Source organism: Eretmochelys imbricata, chromosome 7, assembly GCF_965152235.1.
Source record: "Eretmochelys imbricata isolate rEreImb1 chromosome 7, rEreImb1.hap1, whole genome shotgun sequence".
NCBI lineage: Eukaryota > Metazoa > Chordata > Testudines > Cheloniidae > Eretmochelys > Eretmochelys imbricata.
In genome coordinates, this window is record NC_135578.1 from 27300203 (window position 1) to 27324046 (window position 23844).

General features: G+C 38.0%; 1 protein-coding gene across 1 annotated transcript in view; it reads right to left on the reverse strand.

Moving 5' to 3' along the window:
* CACNA2D3 (calcium voltage-gated channel auxiliary subunit alpha2delta 3) overlaps positions 1 to 23844 on the reverse strand; it is a 722234-nt gene that overhangs the window by 155379 nt on the left and 543011 nt on the right. The window contains exons 15-17 of the mRNA XM_077821951.1: positions 19908 to 19979; positions 18983 to 19063; positions 14045 to 14119 (exon numbers count right to left, since the gene is read on the reverse strand). Coding sequence (XP_077678077.1) covers positions 14045 to 14119; positions 18983 to 19063; positions 19908 to 19979 — 228 coding nt within the window. The remainder of the gene's footprint in view (positions 1 to 14044; positions 14120 to 18982; positions 19064 to 19907; positions 19980 to 23844) is intronic.

The following is a 23844-nucleotide window of genomic DNA, read 5'->3' on the forward strand; positions in this document are numbered from 1 at the left end:
CCACAGTGTAGCAATCTGAAAAGGAGTACTTGTGGCACCTTAGAGACTAACCAATTTATTTGAGCATGAGCTTTCGTGAGCTACAGCTCACTTCAATCTGACTCAAGAGGGAGTGAGTGGTGTCTTAACAACTGAAAATCTCAGGTCTAAGATGATGAGAATAGGGTGATCAGACAGCAAATATGAAAAATCGGGACGGGGAGGGGGGTATTAGGAGCCTATATAAGAAAAAGACCCAAAAATCAGGGTTGTCCCTATAAAATCGGGACATCTGGTCACCCTAGATGGGAACTTAGTAGACACATGCTCCATCTTGATAATGGGTAGTAGTGGAGGAGAGTAAACAACTGAAACAGCATCCTCTGAAGTTCCAGTATATTGCAGGGAACTGTAGCCCGAATCCCCAGTGGAAAAGTACTGTAGCAAACAATATACTTTGTGACCAAATTCCAAGGACTAGAGTGGCAGAAATAATCTCTCCCTGACCAAAGTATTCTGGCATGAAAGGTAGCAGTCAGGAAAAGAATGAAAATTTCTAATTTAAAAATTTATCAAAAGTCTGTTGTGTTCACACCCTTATGGACAAACACTACAGAATTTAATAAGAAATCAGTAAATTTTTATAGAAATTCCATAGGGATTTATGGGAACGACACTAAGAATCAAGGATCTGATTCAAAAGTCCATCTCTGTTCTCCAAAGCATTTTAGGCAGATGCTTAATGTTAGGCACATAGTTAAGTCCCATTGAACTCAATGGGACTTTAGCCTGAGTCTAATGTTAAGCTTGTGCCTAAATGGTTTGATGAATAGATATGTGCTTAAGCATGTGTGTAAATGCTTTAATGAATTGTGATCATATAGAAGTGACCAAACAATGAGATTTTATAGACCTATAGATATGCAGTTATATTGAGCCATCATATCTCATTCTAAACTATCCTATAAGGTTTTTTTTAATATAAAAATTATGTTCTATCTTATGTAAGACTTTTCCATACAGATTTTTAAGTTACTAGGAAACTCAGACACTACAGACATACTGTAGTAGTTCTATGGAGAGCTTGGTTATTGTTGTCAGTTCTCTAAGGTTCTGGACATTAACATTAAAAATCATTTATGGTCTGAAGTAATTCCTAGTACACTCAATGGAAAGACCCTCACTGTTGTACTGGGAACTCATATAACACTGAAATTTCCCATGATGCTTAACAAACAGAGGGCCAGTAGCTGAGGACTTTACTCAGCCACTGATCCAAGTAGTGAGTTATTGCTTGGTGTGCAGACGGATTGCCCAGGCTGCACCAACCTTTAAAACAGCACAGACTATTCCTGCCACTACTCCCCCAAATGTGGCCTGCCTGCTCTGTGGGCTTGTGCACATGGCTGTGGTACACAGCCTCTCTCCTCCTTGACCCCTTTGAGTGATATGTTCCTGCAATGGGGGACTAGTCCCTTCACTTCCCCAAATGGAGGTACTGTGTCAGGCTCTTGCATGGGCCATATAAGTAAGTGGAGACCCCTTGAGTCTCCCTTCTCTCCATCTAATGGCAAACGTCAATGGTAGTTCTTCCAAGCACAGGCTGAGGAAAAAGCCACAATGTAAGGTTCTCAGCATTTGGTTCACAGATGAGACAACTGTCCTGCCCTGAAGTGCTTACAGTCTAGATAAGATAGGACAAACACAAGACAAACCCAGAGAAAACAGTTCCGGAAAGGGTGAGTGTGAGGATTATTAACGATGAGAAGAAGGCAGGAGGGACTGTTTGAAGAGGGATTTCATACCCTTATGTCTGGAAAAAATACCTTCCTGTTCCATCCATTTACATTAAATCATGCAAGAGGACTGAGCGTTCAGTTAATATGCACTGCACTGCCCTAAAACACACTGCCTCGGGATGTGAGTGTGAGGCTGCATCCTTTCTCCATTTAAATCTCTTCTGTCTGGCCTTTAAACCATTTATTTCATTTGCATTTTCTCCTAGCTATATGGTCCTGATTTGTCTCTTGTAGTACTTGTGCTTTGTGACCTGCATTTATTTTGTGACTTTGAAATATCTTTTATTGAGCTCTGCTGGACCCTGGATTTGTAGAGCACTTGGATATGTTCAGTCATAAAAGGTGCTTGTAAAAGAAAACTCCTAGGATTAAGATTAAGAAAATGTGACTTCTTTACTCTCTGACAAGTGAAAAAGAACTTCCCTTTCAAAAGAAAGGCTCACACATAAAAGTCTATTATTTAAGACTTTAATCCAGAAGTTCTTAGGTTATGGTTGGCAATGAAGACCAGTTATTTTTGACTGATCATTCATGCCAGCTGGCAGTGAGAAACTGCCATACTGTAAAATTTCCAGCAATATTGCAAAAGCTGACAAGGGTAGCCATGTTGCTTAAAATGGTGTATGTGTGTGGAGAGAATGGGGGGAGGGGGTGGGAAGAGCAGGAAATATACAACCTTCATTTTTCAAGTAAGAAAGTAGTAGGGGCAAATAGATGTGTCCTATACAGTAAGATTCCCCTGTCTAAGTAATGCAAGAAAATCATTTTCATGCCATACCTGTATTTCAAGGATTCTGGCAACTCAAAGACGTACATATGTGCGTGTTTTACAAATAGTACAGAAAATGTATAAACTGATGACATGGAAAATATGGAAATAGTACAGGGGAAGGTGGAACCAAAGAAACAGAACACAGCTTTATGTCACATGACTACCGAGACCAGGTGAACAGAACTTTGTTTTAGATCATATCATCAGCTAGATCACAGTTGAGTAGTAAAGTGACATGTATTTGATTCATTTCACTGAAAAAAACCAAAACACTCAGGTTTACAATTTTATTTGCAGTCTCAGAACCTTATTTGGGATTATGTAAAATTGACAGCTGCTTATAATTATTTTGGGTTTCAGCTGAAATAATTAAAAGCATCTGCCTTTATCTTAACACTACCAGACTTAAACCCATGAGCTTGGTTTTACCTAACTTCAAAGCTGAAAACAAAGAATAAAAGAAACCTTTGCATATTACTAACAAATTTCCAGTGATTCATTTATATGTACAACCAGTTATTCGAACAGCCTGCAAACCTTTAATTATCTTTTAAATATATGTAATTTAGAACTGCTAATTAGATAGCAATTTAATGCTCTCACAGGGATTCAGATGCTCTGTCTTTTTAAAAATGTAAACTCCAATAGGAATAATCATTGGCATTCAAGTGATTGATTTTTTCAGTTATTTAAATGAACATGAGGCATTTACACTGTTCAAATCATTTAAATATTCTGCTGTCAGCTGCAGCTGTAGAGTTTTACGGACTCTGAATAAAGCAAGGGTAAGTGTAGGTTATCTTACGTTCCAGGCGGGACTCCCCAGAGAGGAATGAGATTTGCTGCTTATGAAAGGCTAACACTGCTTAAGTGGGGCATTAATGTTTCCTCTGAGACTTGGATTTCTCTGTTTTCTATATTTGGAGAAACAAATTTTCCCAGAATTTACAGCTCTGAAAGACTTAATACTAGTTTAGCAATCTTTAAATACACAGGTCTTTTAGCTATATACAATATATCATGGCATTTAATGTTTTAATTTAAACTCATTGACTTACTCTGGTAGCCAAACTGCCAACATATTTAGGTGAGGGTTTTATAGTACATGTAGAGCCTTTGTTTCCTGAATATACCTTCCCCTATTAGGACCAATCTTTAAAATAAATTACATAAAGATGTGCATCATTTTGAGGAAAGCAATTTATCAATTAGACTACATATCACAATGATAGAAAACATTATTTATGTATAACCATTCCAAATACCATCATTGCTAGCATTCCTAAGCTAAAGCTAAGAGTGAGTTTCAGTTTCCCCATGAGGATACAACAGTTTGATTTAAACTTAGACATGTTAAAAAATCCTTAGTCAAAACCGAGTAAGAAACTGAAACTCTGGTGCAGCAGTATTTAAATTCTAACTCATCATGGATTATATAGCATTTATCTATGAGCCATGACACATTCATGATCTCAAATTTAGCAAAAATAAAAAGGTAGAATATGATGCTTCTCAATTCAATATTATAGTGGTCATCTGTGAAAAACAGAGAAATTAAGAGGCTCTACTCCCCAAATGAAATTTTGTTAGTGTATTCCACCCCATAAAGCAAAATATCTCATTCCTTTTGTGAACAACAGCCCAGATTCTGATGTCAATTACAAGGGAAAAGAACCAGAGATTCTATGCAGTCCACTAGGGACTTCACTATTAGTGATCAAATTTCTGTGGAAGGTGCTCAGATACTGTGGTGATGGCCGGCAGTACAAATCTCTAAAATAGACAGATAAGATAGTTACACAGGTATAAGCCCAGAGTAACTGTATTCACTACAAATTAAATGACCTTTCTGAATTTCACTGTAACCCCTCCATCTTCTCTTCAAGAACCACTTCTCCTGTGACACTACAAAAACTGGCTAACCAGTAATGGCTAGGCTGAGGGGTAATCAGATATTGTTGATGTTTATATTTTTAATTATTATAAAAATTGTATACAATTTGATTGTAATCCTCTCTCCAGCCCTTAGTATGGAAATTGTCTTCATAGACTGGAAGCTCTTCAGGATAAGTACTATGTCTTCCAGTGTGTGGACAGTGTCTAGGACAATGGAAGTGCTCATAGAATATCAATAAAAAACCAACAATATAAAGGCATAAGTGTAAATGGGATAGAAATCTTTCCTCAGGTGTGCAAATTTCAAGAATCCATAAGGACTAGGGTAAGCCAATCAACACTGATTTGAAAAACCTAAATAAAAGGATCAAAATCAAATGTATTTATTGTTAAATCAATGATTCCTAGGTTCATACAAATATGAAATTGTGCATGATTAAACAGAAGTAAAACAACTTTGTTATGCAAAATAAAATTCTGCACTCACTACAAAAAATAAGGATTTGTAATAGAAATATGACAGACAGCAGTGATCTTATAGAGATGCCCAGATAAAAAACAAACTAACAAAATGGATAAGATCTACTTCTGATCTCATTTACACAAGTAAAACTTCAATAAAGTCAATGAAGTTACTCCTGATTTAAATTGGTCTATATCAGATTTGGAGAGTTATCCCCATCAAAAACTAGTAATGTCTTACACATATGTGGCACCTTCATCCAGAAGACTCCCAAAAGTAGATAAGGGGTTGTTGCACCCACAAGTGAAATGAAGCTATATAATGTTTGTAAAACCATATAGCAGTTCTGGGAGGGGAAGAGATTATTTCACCCAATAAATCTTCCAGTTGTCTATGACTAGCACCTTCTATATTAAATATGGATGTATACATCAAATATCATAGTGTGCATGAACTTTACAGACACATAAGGCAGGGGCCATCTTTTTGCTCTGTGTTTGTACAGTGCCTGGCACTACTGAAATATAAACAACAAATAATAAAATAGTAATAGTAGACTCTCTCCCAGCCCTGAAAAGCTTGAAATTTATATCAAAGAATAATGACACTAGACCATGATGAGAACAAGAACAAACAATGGAAAGGGAACAAAGCCAAGAAAATAATATTATTTGCTAAGGAAAGCAGATGATACAATTTGCTTAGTTTCAGATGGTTGTTTTTTATGGTCTTTTTTTTTTTTTTAAACATGTTGTCCTTTTTGGACCAGAACAGAGATTAGTGGCAGAAAGAGGTGTGAAAGAAGTAAATTTTAGGAGGAGAAAGAGGCTGCTTTCAATACATTACTATACAGTATACTACTGTGTTTGCATCAAACCTAAATACAGTATACAAGATTGCATGCAGAGTGCAGTAATATCTTGATTTTCCTGACTCAACTTCCAGTTTGCAAATTTGGTTTCCCCTTTAGTTTTGATTCAGAATGTTATTTGCTTTTCTTTGCAAAATTTATGAAGCCCTTATAAATATATACAGTATTCTACAATAATAATTTAAAACACTGCATTCTCACTACTGTAAGCTCTACTGTGTTGGAGCATTTCGGTAGTTTTCTTAATAGGGGCATTTTTTCTCAGCATAGAAGCACTCACTATTTATTTTTCCATACTACAGTACAAGAACCACTCTCAAATATATCAGAAAAAGGAAATATATACTTTTTTCTTTTTCCCTTTTTAAGAAATTCCAGTAAATATTTGTTTCTGCATTCTAATACTGTATTTTGAAGTCAAGAGAAACACATTAAATATCAGTTTTAGCTTTCTCTTTTTTACATAAATGTAACATACTAAAAACAGGTGTGATTCAAAGTTACATTCATATCTGTTTCGAATAAGGAAAGAATTGGCACTGCCTAGTCCCAGTGCCCATGAGGCCCACACTTGGCAGTGCTAGGGTGCCACCTAATGGCAATTCTTCCTCAATTCATCACTGGTTTATAACCACAGGGGAACTGGAAATTGCATTTTTCTGACTCAGTGCTCAGAAAACAAATCATTATGAAATGGATAGAAAATGGAGCTGAAAAACTAGCAACAAGGTGTTGAATTTCAACACTTCACACAGGCACATTCTCAGTAAGCACTACATAGAGCAGAAGATTAGACAATCTATTACTAATTACATTGTTCCTATACTATATTGCCCTCTTCTAAGGCAATGTCTCCTGGTATTCCTAGTGTGGGTGCACTGGCTATGAAAGACCTGGTTTCGTGTGACAGAGCTAATGACAATGAATGTAACCGAAGAGAAAAAGTATTCATCACAGGAAGAGAATGAAAAATAAGAGATGGCCTGAAGAGAGGTAGGATAGGAAGGAAAAACAAAGGGAAAAGCTGTTCTCAGAGCTACAACTGGACTATTCCACTCCGTTATTAAAACCTTTGGTGGAGCAATGTAACTAAATATAGGTACACTGCTCCTGGAATAGTTCAGTCAGCTCCCCTGCATGACCACAATGGTCTGTGCAAACATCCTTGCAGCACTGCTTTGGAAGCTGCAAGTGAACATTTTCCTGATAATTTAAAACCTGATTTGACCTCCTAGAGGTCACAACTCAGTTTCTTTCCCTGCAGGGTGCCCAGCAGTGATTGTTCCCACTAACAGTCTACACAAAAAACTCCAGTTATATTAAAATGAAAGCAGTTTATTCAACAAATGGGAGAAAATAAAGAGAAAATCACTACCACAACGAACAACAAAAAACAGTTAGTGAAATATAAACCCAACATGACTAATCAGTACGAGAATTGTACGTAGCAAGGCTCCACACTGAATGGCAAAAGATACTCATTAAATAAGATAAAATCCTTACACATTACAAAGCTTTCCCCCCCCGCCCCCCAAACCAGCTGTTGCTAGCCTGCCTGTCTTTTCAGGCACCCACAAAGGGAGTTTCTCAAGAAATAGTATGCCTCTCTTTCCCATGTTACTCCAGAACTTAACGGATATGGCTCATTGGAGTTAGCCACTCAGGAATCTCTGAGTATAATAGCATTACATCATCTCAGACAAAACTAATGATAATCTAAACCAGTTTGAATCCAGCTGGTACATTGTTTGATTGGAGGTAACCCCAAATTATGCAGAAGTTTTAGCTAATATCCTCTGTTAATTATTTAATTCCAGTCCTGCATGCATGTCACAATCTTGATTGCCAGGAAGTTAATGGGAATTTCCCCATTGGCTTTAATGGGACTTGGAATTGGCCACAATAATTGTGATTTTCTTATAAAAAGAATTACATCCATAATGGCCCAGCCCAGCCATCACTGCATAAACAAAAGCCCCACTACAGTCAATGAAAGCTTGTCAATATGCAGTGATTACAAGATGCCAATTTTAAAAAAGATTCTTCCAAAAACTGAAAGGAAGATAGAGTGAACATACTGTATTGAGCTCACTCCAGCTGACAGCTTTCAGGCATACTTCCCAACATTTTGATTTTAAAAAGAAGGAAGATTGTATAGGTAATGAGATAAATACACCCAAAATGTCCAGTGATGAGAGGGGTGTTCATGGTAATGGATTCATTTCTCCCATTAAAAAAATACCGCCACATCTTAACTCAGGAAGGTGGGTAACACCATTTGCCAGACTAATTTACATTAGGCTTTCTTGTTGGATTTCATTACAATTTGTTCCTTAAATTCTACTGCATAAAGAATGGATAAGATATAATTTCTAGTATAGTGTTTGAAGTCAGTAATTTGCAGGAGGAGATGGGAAGGTGGGGTGTGTGTGCATGTTTTAAAACTCTTGTAGGGGGGCTTTAAAGTATACAAATATATTGTGTGAAAATACAGGCCATGAGGTGCATTCCATGGGACAAAAAAAAAAAAAACCGCTCTTCAAAAGTTTATTTAAGAACCAAGGATGAAGTGATGGTTATCTAGAGAGGGTGGTGAACCCTATCAAACAACAAAATCTCTCCTCACCCTTTTTAGAGCATCTTTTCAATTAAAGGAGCCGATGCCATATCCTTAGCATAAGGCTGGGTATCAAGAAAGTGAATCATCCCCTCAACAAAATATTCACCTCAATACCAAAGAGAAGGGAAATACTGACATGTGATAAGTTCCAAAAGAAGGAACACCCCTGCCTCCACACCAGGACCTCTAAAAAGTGGATAAGAACAGAATACCAATTATTCCAGCACTGTACCCACAGCAGACAATTAATAACTACAAAGGTAACAGAAATGTTTAAATAACTAGTTAGTGCCTTCTTTTTTTCTTTCCACAAAATCTACAGATGTAGAAAATATAGGAATTTTAATTCATTTAATGAAAGTATTTAACCTAAGAGTTTTTTTTCTCACTTTAACCATCTCTTTTATTTCCCCTTTTTCCAGTCTCTCTCTCTTCCACTCATTCCATCCATGTATCTCCACATAGGTTTTTTTTTTCTAATTTCTGCTGAGTGATTCCTCCTCCCTGGCCTCTTTTGCCATAAGGATTTCCACTGACACCTTTACCTTCCTCTGCAAGGCTCGAAAGGAGATGTGGACTAATATGCTGACACTTAGGGCTTGTCTATAGAGCGGGGTAATGCAGACTATGGAGGTGTGACCTCTGAAGTGCACTAACGTGCTGCACATTGATTGGTCCATACAGACCTGCTAGTATGCATTAAAGGTTCCCTGTTGCACTTTACTATGGTGCAGTACTACATTAAAGAGCACTAAGGAACCTTTAGTGTGCATCAGCTCAGCCTACATGGACCAATTAATTCTTAGCACATTAGTGTGCTTTAAAAATCACGCCCTCTAGTGCACATTATCCCATCATGTAGAGAAGCCCTAAGAAAGATGGGAACCCAGGACAGGAGGGAAGTAGGTCACTGTTCTCACACTCTCTCCTCCCGTACCATCTTATCATCTTCAGTGAAGAGTTAAGTTGAGGGTGGGAGGATGCAGTGACACCAAGAGAGCTGAGTCTTATCCCAGATCAGTAGATTCATGGCTTCGACCCCATCCACTCCCTCTTTGCAGTGAGATGCATATACTGGAGAGTGGGTAGTGGAGGTGATGAGTGGGGAGAGGAGATAGTGCTAAAAAAGTTCATTAACAAAACCCCACAGCTTGTCTGTTGTGAAATTTTCAAGTCCAAAAATAAAAAATCTGCCAGGGTGCCATGGAATGTGCATAGCTATTTCACATTATAGAAGTAGCTGGATGAAATCCAGGGAGTTCTGCCCTTTACTTCAGTAGGGCCAAGATTTCACCCTCAATCTACATGTGTTAGACAAGAAATCATCATCATTAGTACTAATCTGTATTGCAGCATTGCCCAAAGATCCCAGAGAGGTTCACTGTCCTTTATACTAAGTGCTCTAGATACACACAGAAAAATGCAATCACTGCCTCAAATGGCTTATGGGGTAATTTGAGACAAATATTCAACAAGAGTAATGAACAAAGGGAGGAAATGGGTGGAGGGAGGACACAATGATAATAAGATCATGTGGTTATATAGGTCAGCTATGTGCAGAACTTGATGGTTGCAAATTGTTTGAATTTAAAAAAAAATATCAACTACGCTGACTGTCATCCAACGTAACCACTATTATCTGGCTGATTTCTAGAGAGAGAGGGTTGGACCACAGTAGTAAAGTATGCAAACCTCTTATTATAGGGTAGAACAGAATTCTTTGGTTCATCATTACATGTATATGTGAAATTCTATCAGTTCAACTCCAATAATGAGGAACAAGATCTGTGCTTTATCACCGTACTAGCATTCCTGGCTAAATTCAAGCATTTCCTTGCAACTTCCTCAGTTAATAAGGTTTGTTAACTAAAAACAGGTGGAAAACGAAGACATACAGGAACACTACAGAGGAAACCCTGTTTATCCAAAATACGTTACAGAAAATGGTTAAAGATCAATTCACATATATCAAACTACGAGCCCTTTAATGCAGCCAAGGCCAATGAAACCAATTAAGTGATAGTTGCACACGTTAAAGCTACCTCCCAGGCAGAGTTCACATTCATGCTCAAACCCTGCAAGACTTTTTAAAACAAGAATGAAACCAAAAAACAAACATTGAAGCGAAATTTTGTCACGGATCAAAAACTGGCTAAGAGTCAGAGAACAAAAAATAGGAATAAACAGCTTTCATCTTGGTGAACAGCAGGGAGCCTCATGGTTCCATAATATGTCTGATGCTGTTTAATGTATTTATTAGCAATCTGGAAATAGGGTGAGCACTGAGGTAGCAACGTCTGCAGATGAGACAAAGTTATCTGGGTTATTCAAGTGCATAGAAGACTAAAGTACTTCAGGATCTAACCAATCTAGGAAAACGGGCAACATGATGGCAGATGACATTTAATGTTGGTAAGTGCAAGATAATGCACACTGGAGGAGAAAAATGAAATTATATATATGTCTTAGAAGCAGAGCCCTGTGTGGATACAAAAAGGTGCATCTGCATCCGGTCCACGATTCGCAAAAATTGTCTGTGGGTAGACGCATCCACGGATGCGGATATCTGCGGATATCTGCAGATTTGCAGTGCTCTAAATAGCTCCACAGGTAACTGTGCAGCAATGATGCAGGGCTGTGTCAAGTCCCCAACCGCCCTCTGGCCCCCGTTCTCCCCAGAGACCTCCTGCCCTGCCACCCGCTCCGCCCCTGCCATACCTCCTTTCTTGCTCCAGGCAGGGAGGCTACAATTCTGGGTCCTTCTATGCAGTGCTGCTCTTCCTGTGGTGAGCTTGGACACCCCTACGTGGTTACAGAGGCTCTAATGCACGCAGTTATTGCCGCCTGCTCATTTAAAGAACAACCCCACCTTCAAAATGGTGCGTGGCTCATTCCCTTTTGGGAGTTACAGTTTACCTCCTTCCTCAGAGCAAGCGGGGGACTACAACTCCCAGAATGCCCAGCAGGCTGGCTGACCGCTGCTCCATTCCGCTGAGTGTGGGCTGCAGGGCCCTGAGCTGATACAAAAGTCGTATCTGCATCTGTGCTATGAGCTGCAAAAATGGTTTACAGAAATCCGCATCTGCAGATGTGGATATCCGCAGATACAAAGCAGATACCTGCAGATTTTCAGGGCTCTGCTTACAAGGTTCTCAATTAACTGTATCAGCTGAGAAAAGGGACCTGGTCAACCCTGTGAACAGCTCAATAAAGACTCTGCTCAGTGTGCAATTGCAGTCAAAAAAGCAAACAAGATGTAAAAATGGGTTACGACAAGGATGAGGAACAATATTGTAAAAATGATAATGCCATTGTATAAATCAATGGGACAGCCTAATCTGAAATACTAGCCACTGCATCTCCAAAAGAAGATACTGTAGAATCCAAGGAGGTTCAGGGAAGGGCAACAAGAATGAGTAGGAGGATAGAACAACTCTCATATGAAGAGAGAGTGAAAAGATTGGGATTGTTTCATTTAGCAAGGAGTTGAACATTAGAAGATATGATCAAAGTATATAAAATAATGAATGGTATAGAGAAGGCTGATCAGGAGCTCTGTTCTCTCTGTCTCATAACATGAGGAAAAAGGGTATTCAATTAAATTTAAAAGGTGGCAAATTAAAAACTGATAAAAGGAAATACTTCTTCCCACACAAGGTGTAATTAAACTGTGGAATTCATTGCCACAGGATGCCATTTAGGCTAATAAGATTAAAAAAGGATTAGACATTTATATGGATAGGAAGAATATTCAGAGTTATCATAGTTAATATTAACAAAATCTTGGAAAGGTATAAAATCTTACGCTTCACAATTTAAGACAATCTCTAGATCTACTGAGGATTAAGATAAGACATTCCTGGCGAGGGAGGGCAGATTACAAGACTTCTGCCCACTATGGGGTTTCTTGCACCTTCCTTTGGATCATCTACTGCTGCAAATTGTTGAAGACAAGATACTGGACTGGATGGACCATGGTACTGACCCACTATAGCAATTCCTGTTTTTACATATATGGTACACACACACTATCTTGCCACAGATACAGTGCAAATTTGAACAGTAGATGGAATGGTGAGATGTTGATTTAGAACTCGCTATTTTGTTTATGAATAAACTGGCTGAATGGAGGCATAAGAGAGTGGAGGCTTCTCTTTTCCCAGTCTTGAAGTGTTTCGGAGGCAGAGACTCTAATTCCAATGTCTAGCAAAAGATATAAACTCACCATGATGGAGGTGTAGCCCCATGGAATGTGGTACAGTAACCAATCTCTTAGGGTAAGATATGAGGGTCGTTGGAGTACTTGTATTTAACTTTGTGGCTGTCTGGGAGTTGGGATGTGGAACTGGAGGTAGGGATCTAGTGGTTCCATGTTTGTATGGTAACAAACAAGGTGGGTTAATTTGCAAGGACCATCTCAGAGGACCTTATTGTTTCTTGGTCTATAATTTGCCAAATTCTACCCAGCTGCTACAGTCCTCCACAAATTCCACAAGGCAGAAAAACAAGGTACTTTTAACAGAAAGAGAAATCCTCCTTACTATATAAAAAAAATATAATGAGCAAATTTCTGTTAGGTTGCCTTTAGAGATACTATAATGTCCATCTTGCTCCATGCTTAGTTCTCCATTTCTACCCAAAAGCTGGTGGGAAAAAAGCTATTCCATTCACCCATGGAAGTTCCAGCGTTGATCTTTTCATTTCATTCATCTCCAGTCAAATAATAAATAAGGAAACAATCAACTCAAATACAAATGTTAATTGAGTGTGTAATTCCTAATCCAAATGTTAAACAGACAAAACATTTGTGCTGACTGAAAATGCAGGATGTGCTAATGACTTCATAAATCATACTTTTAAATAATTCTAATTTATTTATATATGAAATTAGCCATCCAATTAATATTGCTGTTTTCTACTAAAATATTGTTAAAATCAGATATTACCCTAAGTGTCTACTTGAGAAATACATATGGCACCCACCTGTGTACTAGAGTGAATTCATTAATACCACTGCTTTACTAAGGGTTGATGGTGATGGAACACTTGCATACACTGTTCCTAAACAATGATGCAATCAAGAATGAAGCTATTCTTCAGGGTATTATGTCGATAAACATTTGCATAATGGGCACTTCTATTTTACTTATTTTGATTAATGCAAACAAGATGACAAAGGAAATAAAGGTGAACTTTGTTGCTATTATTTTACTAAAAATCCCTTGTGTCCCTCTTTTACCATAAAATGTGCGATTTTGGAAAATTCTGTACATATTTTAAATTGGAATCCACTTTAAAATGACAAATAGGGGTTATTACACAGTATTAGAGCATTCCGTTTCAGTGTAAAATGCACATAATTATAGCAATGTTGGGGTTTGCCATTCTGTAGAATAGAGGTCTGTATCTTTTACAGACTGATTTGTATATTTATGTACCATGGAATTATTTGTGTTAACATTCGTTTCTATTATGCTATAAAATATACTGAGCATTTATACTCAACCCTATGTTCAAAAGTGGCATTTCTCAAAGGCATGAGGTATTATATTTTGATCTTCATCACCAATATTATATTCTTCACACATTAAGTAAATATAATAACCAAAAATGCATAAAATAAGTTAACAAATAGCTTTCTTACCAATGGTCTGAGTTCTGGATGTGTCAAAATGTATCCATTGTTTGTAATTGCAAAAGCATATCCATGAATACCTAACTGTAAGAATAAATGAGAAAGGAGCATTAATTCGCTTGGTCTCCAGTGAATTCTGAAACAAAAAAGCAGCCAAACATGTAGTCATTTACGGCTTAAACCTGGCATTCATAACCCTTATCTCAACACAATATTTCATTAAAATGAATGCAAAGCACCAATTCTTGACATTTAGTGAACTTGGTAAATAGCACAATTTTAAAATGTCACAAATACATTTTGCTATTTCAGATACTTATTCCTACGTACTTGATGTGAACTTTTTAAAACATTAATCATAAAAGAAAAACATAATAGGTGTGATGTGATACACTATGTGCTAAAATGAAGGGATACTGGAATTTAGTAAACTCACAAATCCACAGGAGGGGCCAGGTTCTGCTTCTCTACTTGTGCAAGTGGCTGCATTAGATCAATGGAACTACTGAAATCAATGGGACTGCTCCCATGAGTCGGCTGAACAAGAGGTGGCCTATTATCAGCGATATTTACATACAATAGTGTTGAGGCTATTTCATTTCCAAATTATTTCAAGTTTACTTTGATATACACAGAACAAGGATTAATTCTAATGCAGAAGTTCATGTAATTTATATTTCTGGATTGAATGGAACGGTGGGAACTCATTTGAGAACAATGAAATGTTTCATTAGGCCCACAAGTACAAGTAATCAAAGATAGCACTGTGCTTATTTAAATAACAGTCCTATCTTTTGATAATATTCCTATTACACAGTTGGCTGCTCCCATTGACTACAATAAATGTACTTTCAAATCACTGATATGGTCATTAAAACATCCCTTAGCATAAACTTGGCACTGATACCATATCTTTCTGTAGGTGCTGTGCATAACTCAATTTTAACATCGTAAAGATTTGTATACAGATTTAGATATCAATCACTATCTTTTCCACTGAGTTATTTCAGTTTTGAGACACCGTAACGTAACATTTATCTGTAAAATTATCCCTTGTGTTACATAATAAAGGAATGTGATTGTGTTCAAATACTTAAGTACATTGCAATTCTTTCCAAACTAGAAGTACCCTGGTTTGTCAGCTACCTTAAATTTCTTGTTATGAGACTACTTTTTATAAAAATCGCTATCCCCTATTAAAGCCCTGATTCAGCAAATGATCCATCTTCCACAATGCACTGAAGTATATGCTTAAATTCAGGTACATGATTAAAACTTTACTCAACAGGGATGAACTATAGCACATACTTAAACGCTCTGTTGAATTGGGTCCTAGTACAAAATGATCTGGATAGAAATGTTAACAGTCAAAAGTCAGAGCCATTTCTCACAGTGATGACTATAACGGCAAGTCTGAAGATTTCTGTAATTTACTGGAAAGATAAAACTCAGGGTGGTATTATAGCTAGATCAGAGAGAGCTCCTATCTGATTGAGATTTATGTTGTATTTTGCTCAGAATTATCAGATATATATTCAACTCTATGTGCCATAGAGAAGGTTGCTTCATGAATTAGCAGTTGCAATAAGTTTTAGTAAAGGGTAATAGAAGGTGGTAGGCTCTTGGCATCTCTTCATAAAGCAAAAAGAAAACAATTTTGGACATATTTCACCTATTATACTATGACATGTGAACTTGCATCTGGCTAAATATCAGATCTCAAGTATAATTGTCTATATGGCGATAATTTCAGAAAAAAATCTTAACAATTAAAGTCAGGTAATGAAATAAATGTAGGTGGTATATATCCTAGAAACAATATTTATCTATTTAAAATGTTCCGTGCCTTCAAGTGTGGCACTTTGTCATAGTTTGTGCCATGGTTGAAGATGTACAATGTTTGCACTTAAAATGTTTCTTCTGTTTTCAGAGACATTGCTCCTTCCAGCGGCATTCCCCGTTAGAAATATTGGGACTCTCTCTCAAAACTGATAGATTATTTCAAAAGGGAAGAAACTTTGTGTGACCACTGCAAAGTGACACGTAAGAATGAAATATTTATGAGTCACATCCCACTTTCTTCATTCAGGACAAACTCCCACTGAAATCAATGCAAGTTTTGCCTGAGTAAGGACTGCTGGTAACAGCTCATTATTACTGTTCATCTTCCACCGCCCAAGGCCCATCTCATCCAAGCTAACAGAATTCCAAGGTAGCAGAGTTCCATCTCCAAGAAACAGTATCACGTCCCTATATGAATGTCACTGAATAAATAAAGCATTCCATATATTGCATCTACAGGAACAGATCCCATATGTTGCCCATGTTCTTCTATCAAAATAACGATATTTCATATTATACAATGGACAAATGCTTATAGTGTGTGAAAAATGGATGTTATAATTCAAATTTTTTTGCCACCATAACTAAACTGCATGATGATAAAGTGCCTGTTACAATTATCTTCTCTTGTGTTACACACTGTAGTGTAAAATACCTCCTTGAAATCAAAATCTATTTCTCAGAAAGAGAGACATATATTATTTCATAGAATCAGACTGAGCCTTCAATATATAATATGGTCAACATAGATAAAACAGAGCTTTTAATCTCTCCATCCTCAGCGCCCCAAAACAAACAACAACAAAAACCAAAACCAAGAAACAGTCCCATGCCTCCTTTCTCGATCACTCTGGACAACACCACCATCCTGCCTGTCACTTAGGCCTGTAACCTCGGCATCATCATCAACTCAGACTTCTCTAGGTCCTCATATCCAGGCTATGTCAAACTCTTTCAGATTCTTTCTGTGTAACATCTTTAAGATATGGTCTTTTGCATTCAGCCATATAGCTAAAACTCTCATCCAGGCTGTCATCATCTTGTGTCTCAATTACTGCAACATCCTTCTCCTGAGCCTTGGCAAATATAATCTTGCCCCACTCATATCAATTCAGAATGCTGCTGCGAAGATAATTTTCCTAGCTCATTATTTTGACCCTGTGAGTGATCTCTCTCTTTGTATTCTTCAACTAGCTTCCCCTTCCCTATTGCATCAGACACAAGTTACTTGTCTTCTTTTTAAAGGTCCTTCAGGACTCATCCACACCCAACCCATCAGCTCTCATTCACTATTGAGATGTCATCTCCTGCTTCTGATCAGTTCTGATCATGATGTCACCCTCCATTGCTCCTTTTTGTTCCTTTTAAACAAGCACTTTTGTGCCTTCCCCCCCGCTGCTCCTCATGCTTGGGACAAGCTCCCCATAAACTTCTGCAAAGCTACCTTGTTACCCTCCTTCAAAACTCTCCTTCAAACTCTTCTTTCTTGTGATGTCTACAAAAAACTTGACAACAGTTAGGTTGCTGTAATGCGGAGAGACCACCACCTATCATACTGACCAATATTGTCTCCAGGTATGTTTACACTTAAAACACTACAGTGGCACAGCTACACCACTGCAGCTGTGTTACTGTAGCACTTTAGTGTAGACACTACCTACGCTGGTAGGAGGGCTTCTCCCATCAGCGTAGGTAATCCACCTCCCCGAGAGGTGGTAGCTAGAATTTCTTACACTGACCTAGCATTGTCTACACTGGGGGTTAGATCGGTAAAGTTACGTCTCTCAAGTGTAGACCAGGCCTCATTATTTCTTGAGCTCCCACATACTGTCTGCTGTATCATTAGCAAATCATTCGTGATAATTCAGTAATTGGTATTGTATTCAGTTATAATGAAATTAACAGTAGAACTTGGAAGCTGAGGTTCGCTGGTTTTGTGACTTCCTAGAATGGTCTCCTAATCTCAATAATGCCCGCTTCTCCACTAGAAAACTAGATGATTTAGGTGATCAAGTAACTAAGACCCAGATAGTATGATTGAGAATCAGATAAGAAAGTAGGTGCTGAATAAACTCAGTACAATTTAATTGTTACCTGCTATTCAAATAGTAGGCCTATCTCAAATAGAGACGTATGGCATCACAGTATTTGCCTATTTGTGTTGCAAAGAAACTTCCATTAGTGATTATGTTGAAACCATCATATTAATGTTCACTTGTTACCGAAATAGGATTATAATCTAGCACTTCAGAGATGGAGGACCAGTGAAATAATAATACACTGGATCAAACATAAATGAAAAGTAGTACTATCTTTACATTCATCACTAACCTATTTTTACCAAGCTACAAATGATTCATGATTGCTAAGTTTATTTTGCTTGATCTATTTTATTTATAGCTCTTTTTAAGAGTTTTATAAGTGTCATCTATAAATTTGGAAACCTAAATATAAGGGAATATTTAATGTATCCTGAACAGCACAAAAGACGACAGTAAACTGGGTTGGACAGAGTGAAACAAGTCTATGAAAGATGGCATTTGCTTTAATTCAAGGACATAGGAGCTTTCAGGTCAAGAAGTTCTAGGCAGGCAGGAATTCTGAAAGGAAAGTTAAGGATGGACTGAGTACATCTTTGTCTGGCTTGCACACAAGGATATTCAGGCCACCAAAATCATTTTCTGGTTAGTATATGTATGTGATATTCTGTAGCATGGAATTCTCACAATTATTTTATTAAAGTTCACTTATTTATGAATATTAATTGACAGAGGGGACTATAAAAGTGTACAAAATCTAGAATGCTGTGCCCCAACACTGACTAATAGAAATTTGACTTGATTAGTGGGGCTGTTCAATCTAGTCATTAGTGCAAGAGAATGAGGACTTCTATGGAAACACCAGTCAGTCAGTGGTGTTACTAAGGATTAACACAAGCAGAAGTGTGTACAGCATTTGTCCCCTGGGGTTCCATTTCTGATTCTGTCACTAATTTGGATATATAAATTGGGTGCTATATATCTTACAATAAATAAATCTAAAATATTATTGTTAATTCAGCCCTATACTCTAAATATTTTGAATACATAATCATATGTAAATTACCTTATATTTTGGAATGGCCTTTAGAAGTTCTTTAACTGGAACATCTGTACCAACTACTCCCAGAAGAATCCCTTTGGATCTCTGTTTGAAAAGAAAATGCAGACCATTCAGAAGAATAAACAATCATTGTTGAAACAATGCATGCCATCAATAATTATGTTCACATTGTAAAAATTGTACTGAGAGTACAGATCGTAACATAATCTGCCAACTACTTAAAAAGATAAGGGGAGGTTGCAGCTAATGTGGCTGGCCACACACAACACACACTCCATCAGCAGTTGGCCTCCTTTCCTTGGCCTGAAAATGAAATCAAAGAAGTATGCAAACTTTCAGCAGATAAGGAAGGTCTCCTCAATTAAACTCTTCTACTTGTGAAGCAGTTTTAAGATGAAATGTTACAGATAAAACATGTGACTTTTCTTCTTTTCCAATTTGCACTGTCATCTGATACCCAAGAGAGAAAAATTAAACATTATGGGAGAAGTAAATGTAATTCTCTTTAATAATATAGCAGGATGTTAAAATAACAGGTCTGTAAAATACAGCTATTCAAACCACCTATATGAATATTACTAATGTGCTGGACCTATCTGAGATAAGAAGGTAGTCTGGAGGAGAAAATATATATAGATTATTTGTTGTAACAAAGCTAATGTAGAAGTAAGAAGACACATGGGTCTAATACCACTGCATCAAGTTCATCATCTAGGTGTTTTCTCTTATAAATAATACCATTAACTATTTTGAGAACTATAGTTTCTACACTATAATTATTTGTGCATAAATATATTTATCACGTTTAATTTTATTCTAACAATAGATGCAAATGGCAAAACAAATAATAATAAAAAAGTTCTGCAAGTTATTAAATTTCATTGCAGACACCAAAGTATCACATTGTAGAAACAGTTTGAGTACTTACAGTCTCATTTTGCTTACTAAATACTGGCATGGCAACAGTGGTCATCAAAACCAATCCCTGATCATCAGCAAGCTATATTTGAAAAGAAAAAGGTATTACCTCTAAGCTACTTCAGCCCATTATGAAATCAATTATAGAGGCATCTAACTAAGTTTTCTTCTTTTTAAATGAGATCATGCATTTCATCTAAATGGCTTTTGCAACTTTAAAATTTCAATCCAGCCCCCTCCTCCCCCCCGCCAGCCCACACCACATCAGTTTGCTAGTCACGGGGTTACCTGGCCAGAGTATCTTTGCTGGTGTCTCTGAAGAGAGATACCAGGGGGCTGAAATGAGGGCTGTGGGAGCAGTATGTGCACCAGGTAAGCAGGTGGAGCTCTGTTCTACCTCTTTCCCATTGGCAGCTCTGCCATGATTGACTCAGGGTGAGATCATGGGTTCAGACAATTTGTCTCAGGTTCAGACTCAGAATTCTCATCAGCTAGGACAGAGGCAGCGGAATGACAGCCAGTCAGCATTCCAGGAGCACCTTTGGTGCCTTAGTACTCAACCGGTTTAAGTTTGTTGGACCAGTTGGTGGCATCAAGCACTGGCTGGTTCTGTATCTCAGGTTTTAACATGTTTCTTCAATTAGGGAGAGACCAGGCCTCCTGAACTTTGGCCCATTCAGGAGAAACATGTGGAACAATTTATCATCATTGACCAAAGGAGAGTGGGATTGCTTAGGAAATTGTGTCTTTGCACCTACTTGCTATTTTTTCTTTTCACAAGTGGCAGATTTCCCATATGCATCTTTGTTACAAGACAAATGACGGAGGGACGTATTTGGCTGGGATTCCACAGGGTGGACTGGCACCGCTCTGTCACCCTGCAGATCTTGAGGGACTTGAACATCATCATATGAAGGGAAGTGCAAGTTACTAATTAAAGCAGCATTTTCCCTGCAGGTTTTTTTTTGGGGGGGGGGGAAAGGGGTGAGAGTGCATTTAAATTAGGTGAGGTTATCCCAGCTGTCAGGCGCACCAAGCATCCAGGTACAATAAGGACTGATGGTTTGACAGTGGGGCTCAGGTAGATTGAGTTGTGCATATATTTTTCCAAAAGGAGGGAGCAGGGGAGCTGATCATCCTGAGAAAACACCTAGGGAAGCTGCATGGCCAGTTGCAGTTGTGTGGACTATATACAAAACCTCCATCCAATCCCCATGTTGCTGTTACTGCATTGGGACACATCCTCTTGAACTAAATTTCAGTTCAGGGCCATATTTTGGAGAAACTTGGCACCTTTTAGTTTCCACACCCAGCCTGTTTTGAGCACAGTCCTTTTCCTATAGGAGCAGCCATGGCTATTGCCTGTTCAGATTTTCAGAATATAGACGTCACAGTCATTGGTGGCCAGGTCATTTTAAGAGACACATTAGGAACTAATAAATTTGACTGTTGAGATCTCTGACATTTTATTTCTTTTAATTCCCAGTTTGTTGTATGGCTTTCATTCTCCCAAGCTGCCAGCCACTCAATGGGAATGCAAATGGGTTTCAGGATTGAGAAGGTTCATACCAGACAGGACACACACAGGAACATGGAGATGGGATCACCTCATGCTTTGTTTTTCTAGAGACGCTTACTAGCACCTAATGTGATCCTTGTCCTATACGTCAGGAATGATTTAAGTAGAGAAGGGGGAACCCGGGGTCTGGGCTGGTAGCTAGAGTCAAGTGTGATTGTACCAGTGTAAGAACTTATTCTCCTTAGCCAGAGTAGTATGGTCTAGCATGCTGAAATGGTGGGTATGGAGGAGAGCCTCCACATTAGACAAGGCCAGAACAAATGTAAATAGAGACATGAAAAAGCATTCCGCTAGTTATGGGATGACATCTTGGAGGTTTTAGATGATTGCCCAGGGTTACTCAGCTCTGACAGTGTGTATTTGTCAGGCATCCATTAGGATATGTTTACTGTGGAAGTCCAATTCAGGCTTAAGGGATAGCTGAGAACAATTTGTTTGCTGGGAAGTCAACTATGCAACTGATATCTATCTGGTGGTGTTCTTTAAAATGGGGTGGGAGAGAAATCAGACCAGAATTTGGCTGAAAGCTTTGGGGAAAGGGGTCCTTAACACCAAACATATACTAAGGGTGCATAGCGACAATCAATGTCCTGTATTAGTGATATCCATTGGTAGAGACTGCTGCGGGTTGCCCAGTGGTTGTTGTAACCTTCTTTATGAGGTTAGAAGCGTGTGCTTATGGTCCAGGCTTACTGCTTTGCTCTGGGTGGGTGGATGGTTTCAGATGGGCTGCTGGCCACTTCCATGATCTCTGGGTCAGGAAATGATTGGCTCAAAGATGGCTGACATTTTGGGAGATCGACTGCAATCACTCCTTCCTATAAAGGCTACATGTTTCACCCTTCATAATTTATTTTATACTAAATATTATTTCTGTATTAAAGTTGAATATTTGTGTCAGAAAATTCATTAGGTTGTGAGGAGTTTTTCTTGGGTGATTCCCTGGGCAATGATGTTTTTGGTGGAAATACTTTGAAATAGTAGAATGGTAGTCACTGGGTGTTTCCATCAGCACACATTGTGACACAATTAACACTGGAACAGGTAAGTAAATTACAAAGGAAGCCATGATCTAGGAATTTTGCATGGATGTTAAGTCTTTTAATCCCTTTTCGTAATAAAATTAATAGTAGTGTATCATGGTTGCTGAAAAACATTAATTGTCCGAACAAACTTGGTAAGAAGTAAAAATGATGTATTCTTTTATCAATAATTAAACTAAACTTCATCCTACATTTATCATAACTGGAACCAACATATATCACTGATACCTACAGAACAGGCTAGGGTTCTTTATCTTGTACTATAAAAAGTAGCAAATAGTTAATTAGAAATTCATATTTAAAATATCTTCCTTTGTCACACACATAAGAATTTAGATATCAACAACTCTTAAACCAAAATGTAATTACATCCTCACTGAAATGATGCTATTTATTTAAAAACTCAAAGACGACAGTATGATTACTAATAGCTACTCAGATGGTCAAATTTTCAAAATCCATTTTCCAATCATATAGACCAAACTGAGAACTTCCAACTCCATCAACACGTCCCATGCTCAGAAACAAGCTATGTATGTAGGTATGTTAATAAATACATAAATAAAGCATTTAGACTTCCATTACAAAACTACACATCTGTACTTTCTTTTAGATTTCTGAAGAAATTTCAATTCCTAAGATGTGTCATGTGCGAAACAAATTGAAATGGGCAAATGTCTTTTTTTTACCGTAAAACATGATAAAATATGTTTTTATGCAGACTTTTAATGGCAGCTTAGTCACAAATATAAAGGAGGAAAAAATATTTCAGTTATTATAGACAATTATGTTGAATGGTATTCATCTATGATCTACTAATGTAATTTTCAGTTAGCTACAACGGAGCATCCTTGGAAATGACTGAAATACAAGTATGCAGTGTTACTGTAACCATGTCAATCCTAGGATATAAGCGAAACAAGATGGGTTGGATGACCTGAAGAAGAGCTCTGTGTAGCTTGAAAGCTTGTCTCTCTCACCAACAGAAGTTGATCCAATGAAAGATATACCTCACCCACCTTGTCTCTCTGACATCCAAATGACATGATTTTAACCAGCTGCTATATATATGGTCTGACCTCAGTTTAACGGTCAATTTTGCCTACCCATTTTCTATTGCCACCGAGGTGAATCAGATGGTGGAGGTGGCGCTCCCGTCCCACCCCCGAGAGGGATGGCCCGGGCCCTGACACGTGTAGCTGGCATGAGTCACCTAGCATTGCTGCTCACCCCCCTGAACATTCCTCCATGCCCCCTTAGGGAGATGCGCCCCACAGTTTGAAACCCCCTGTGCTATGCTTATTCTTGACCTGGGGCGCTATGTA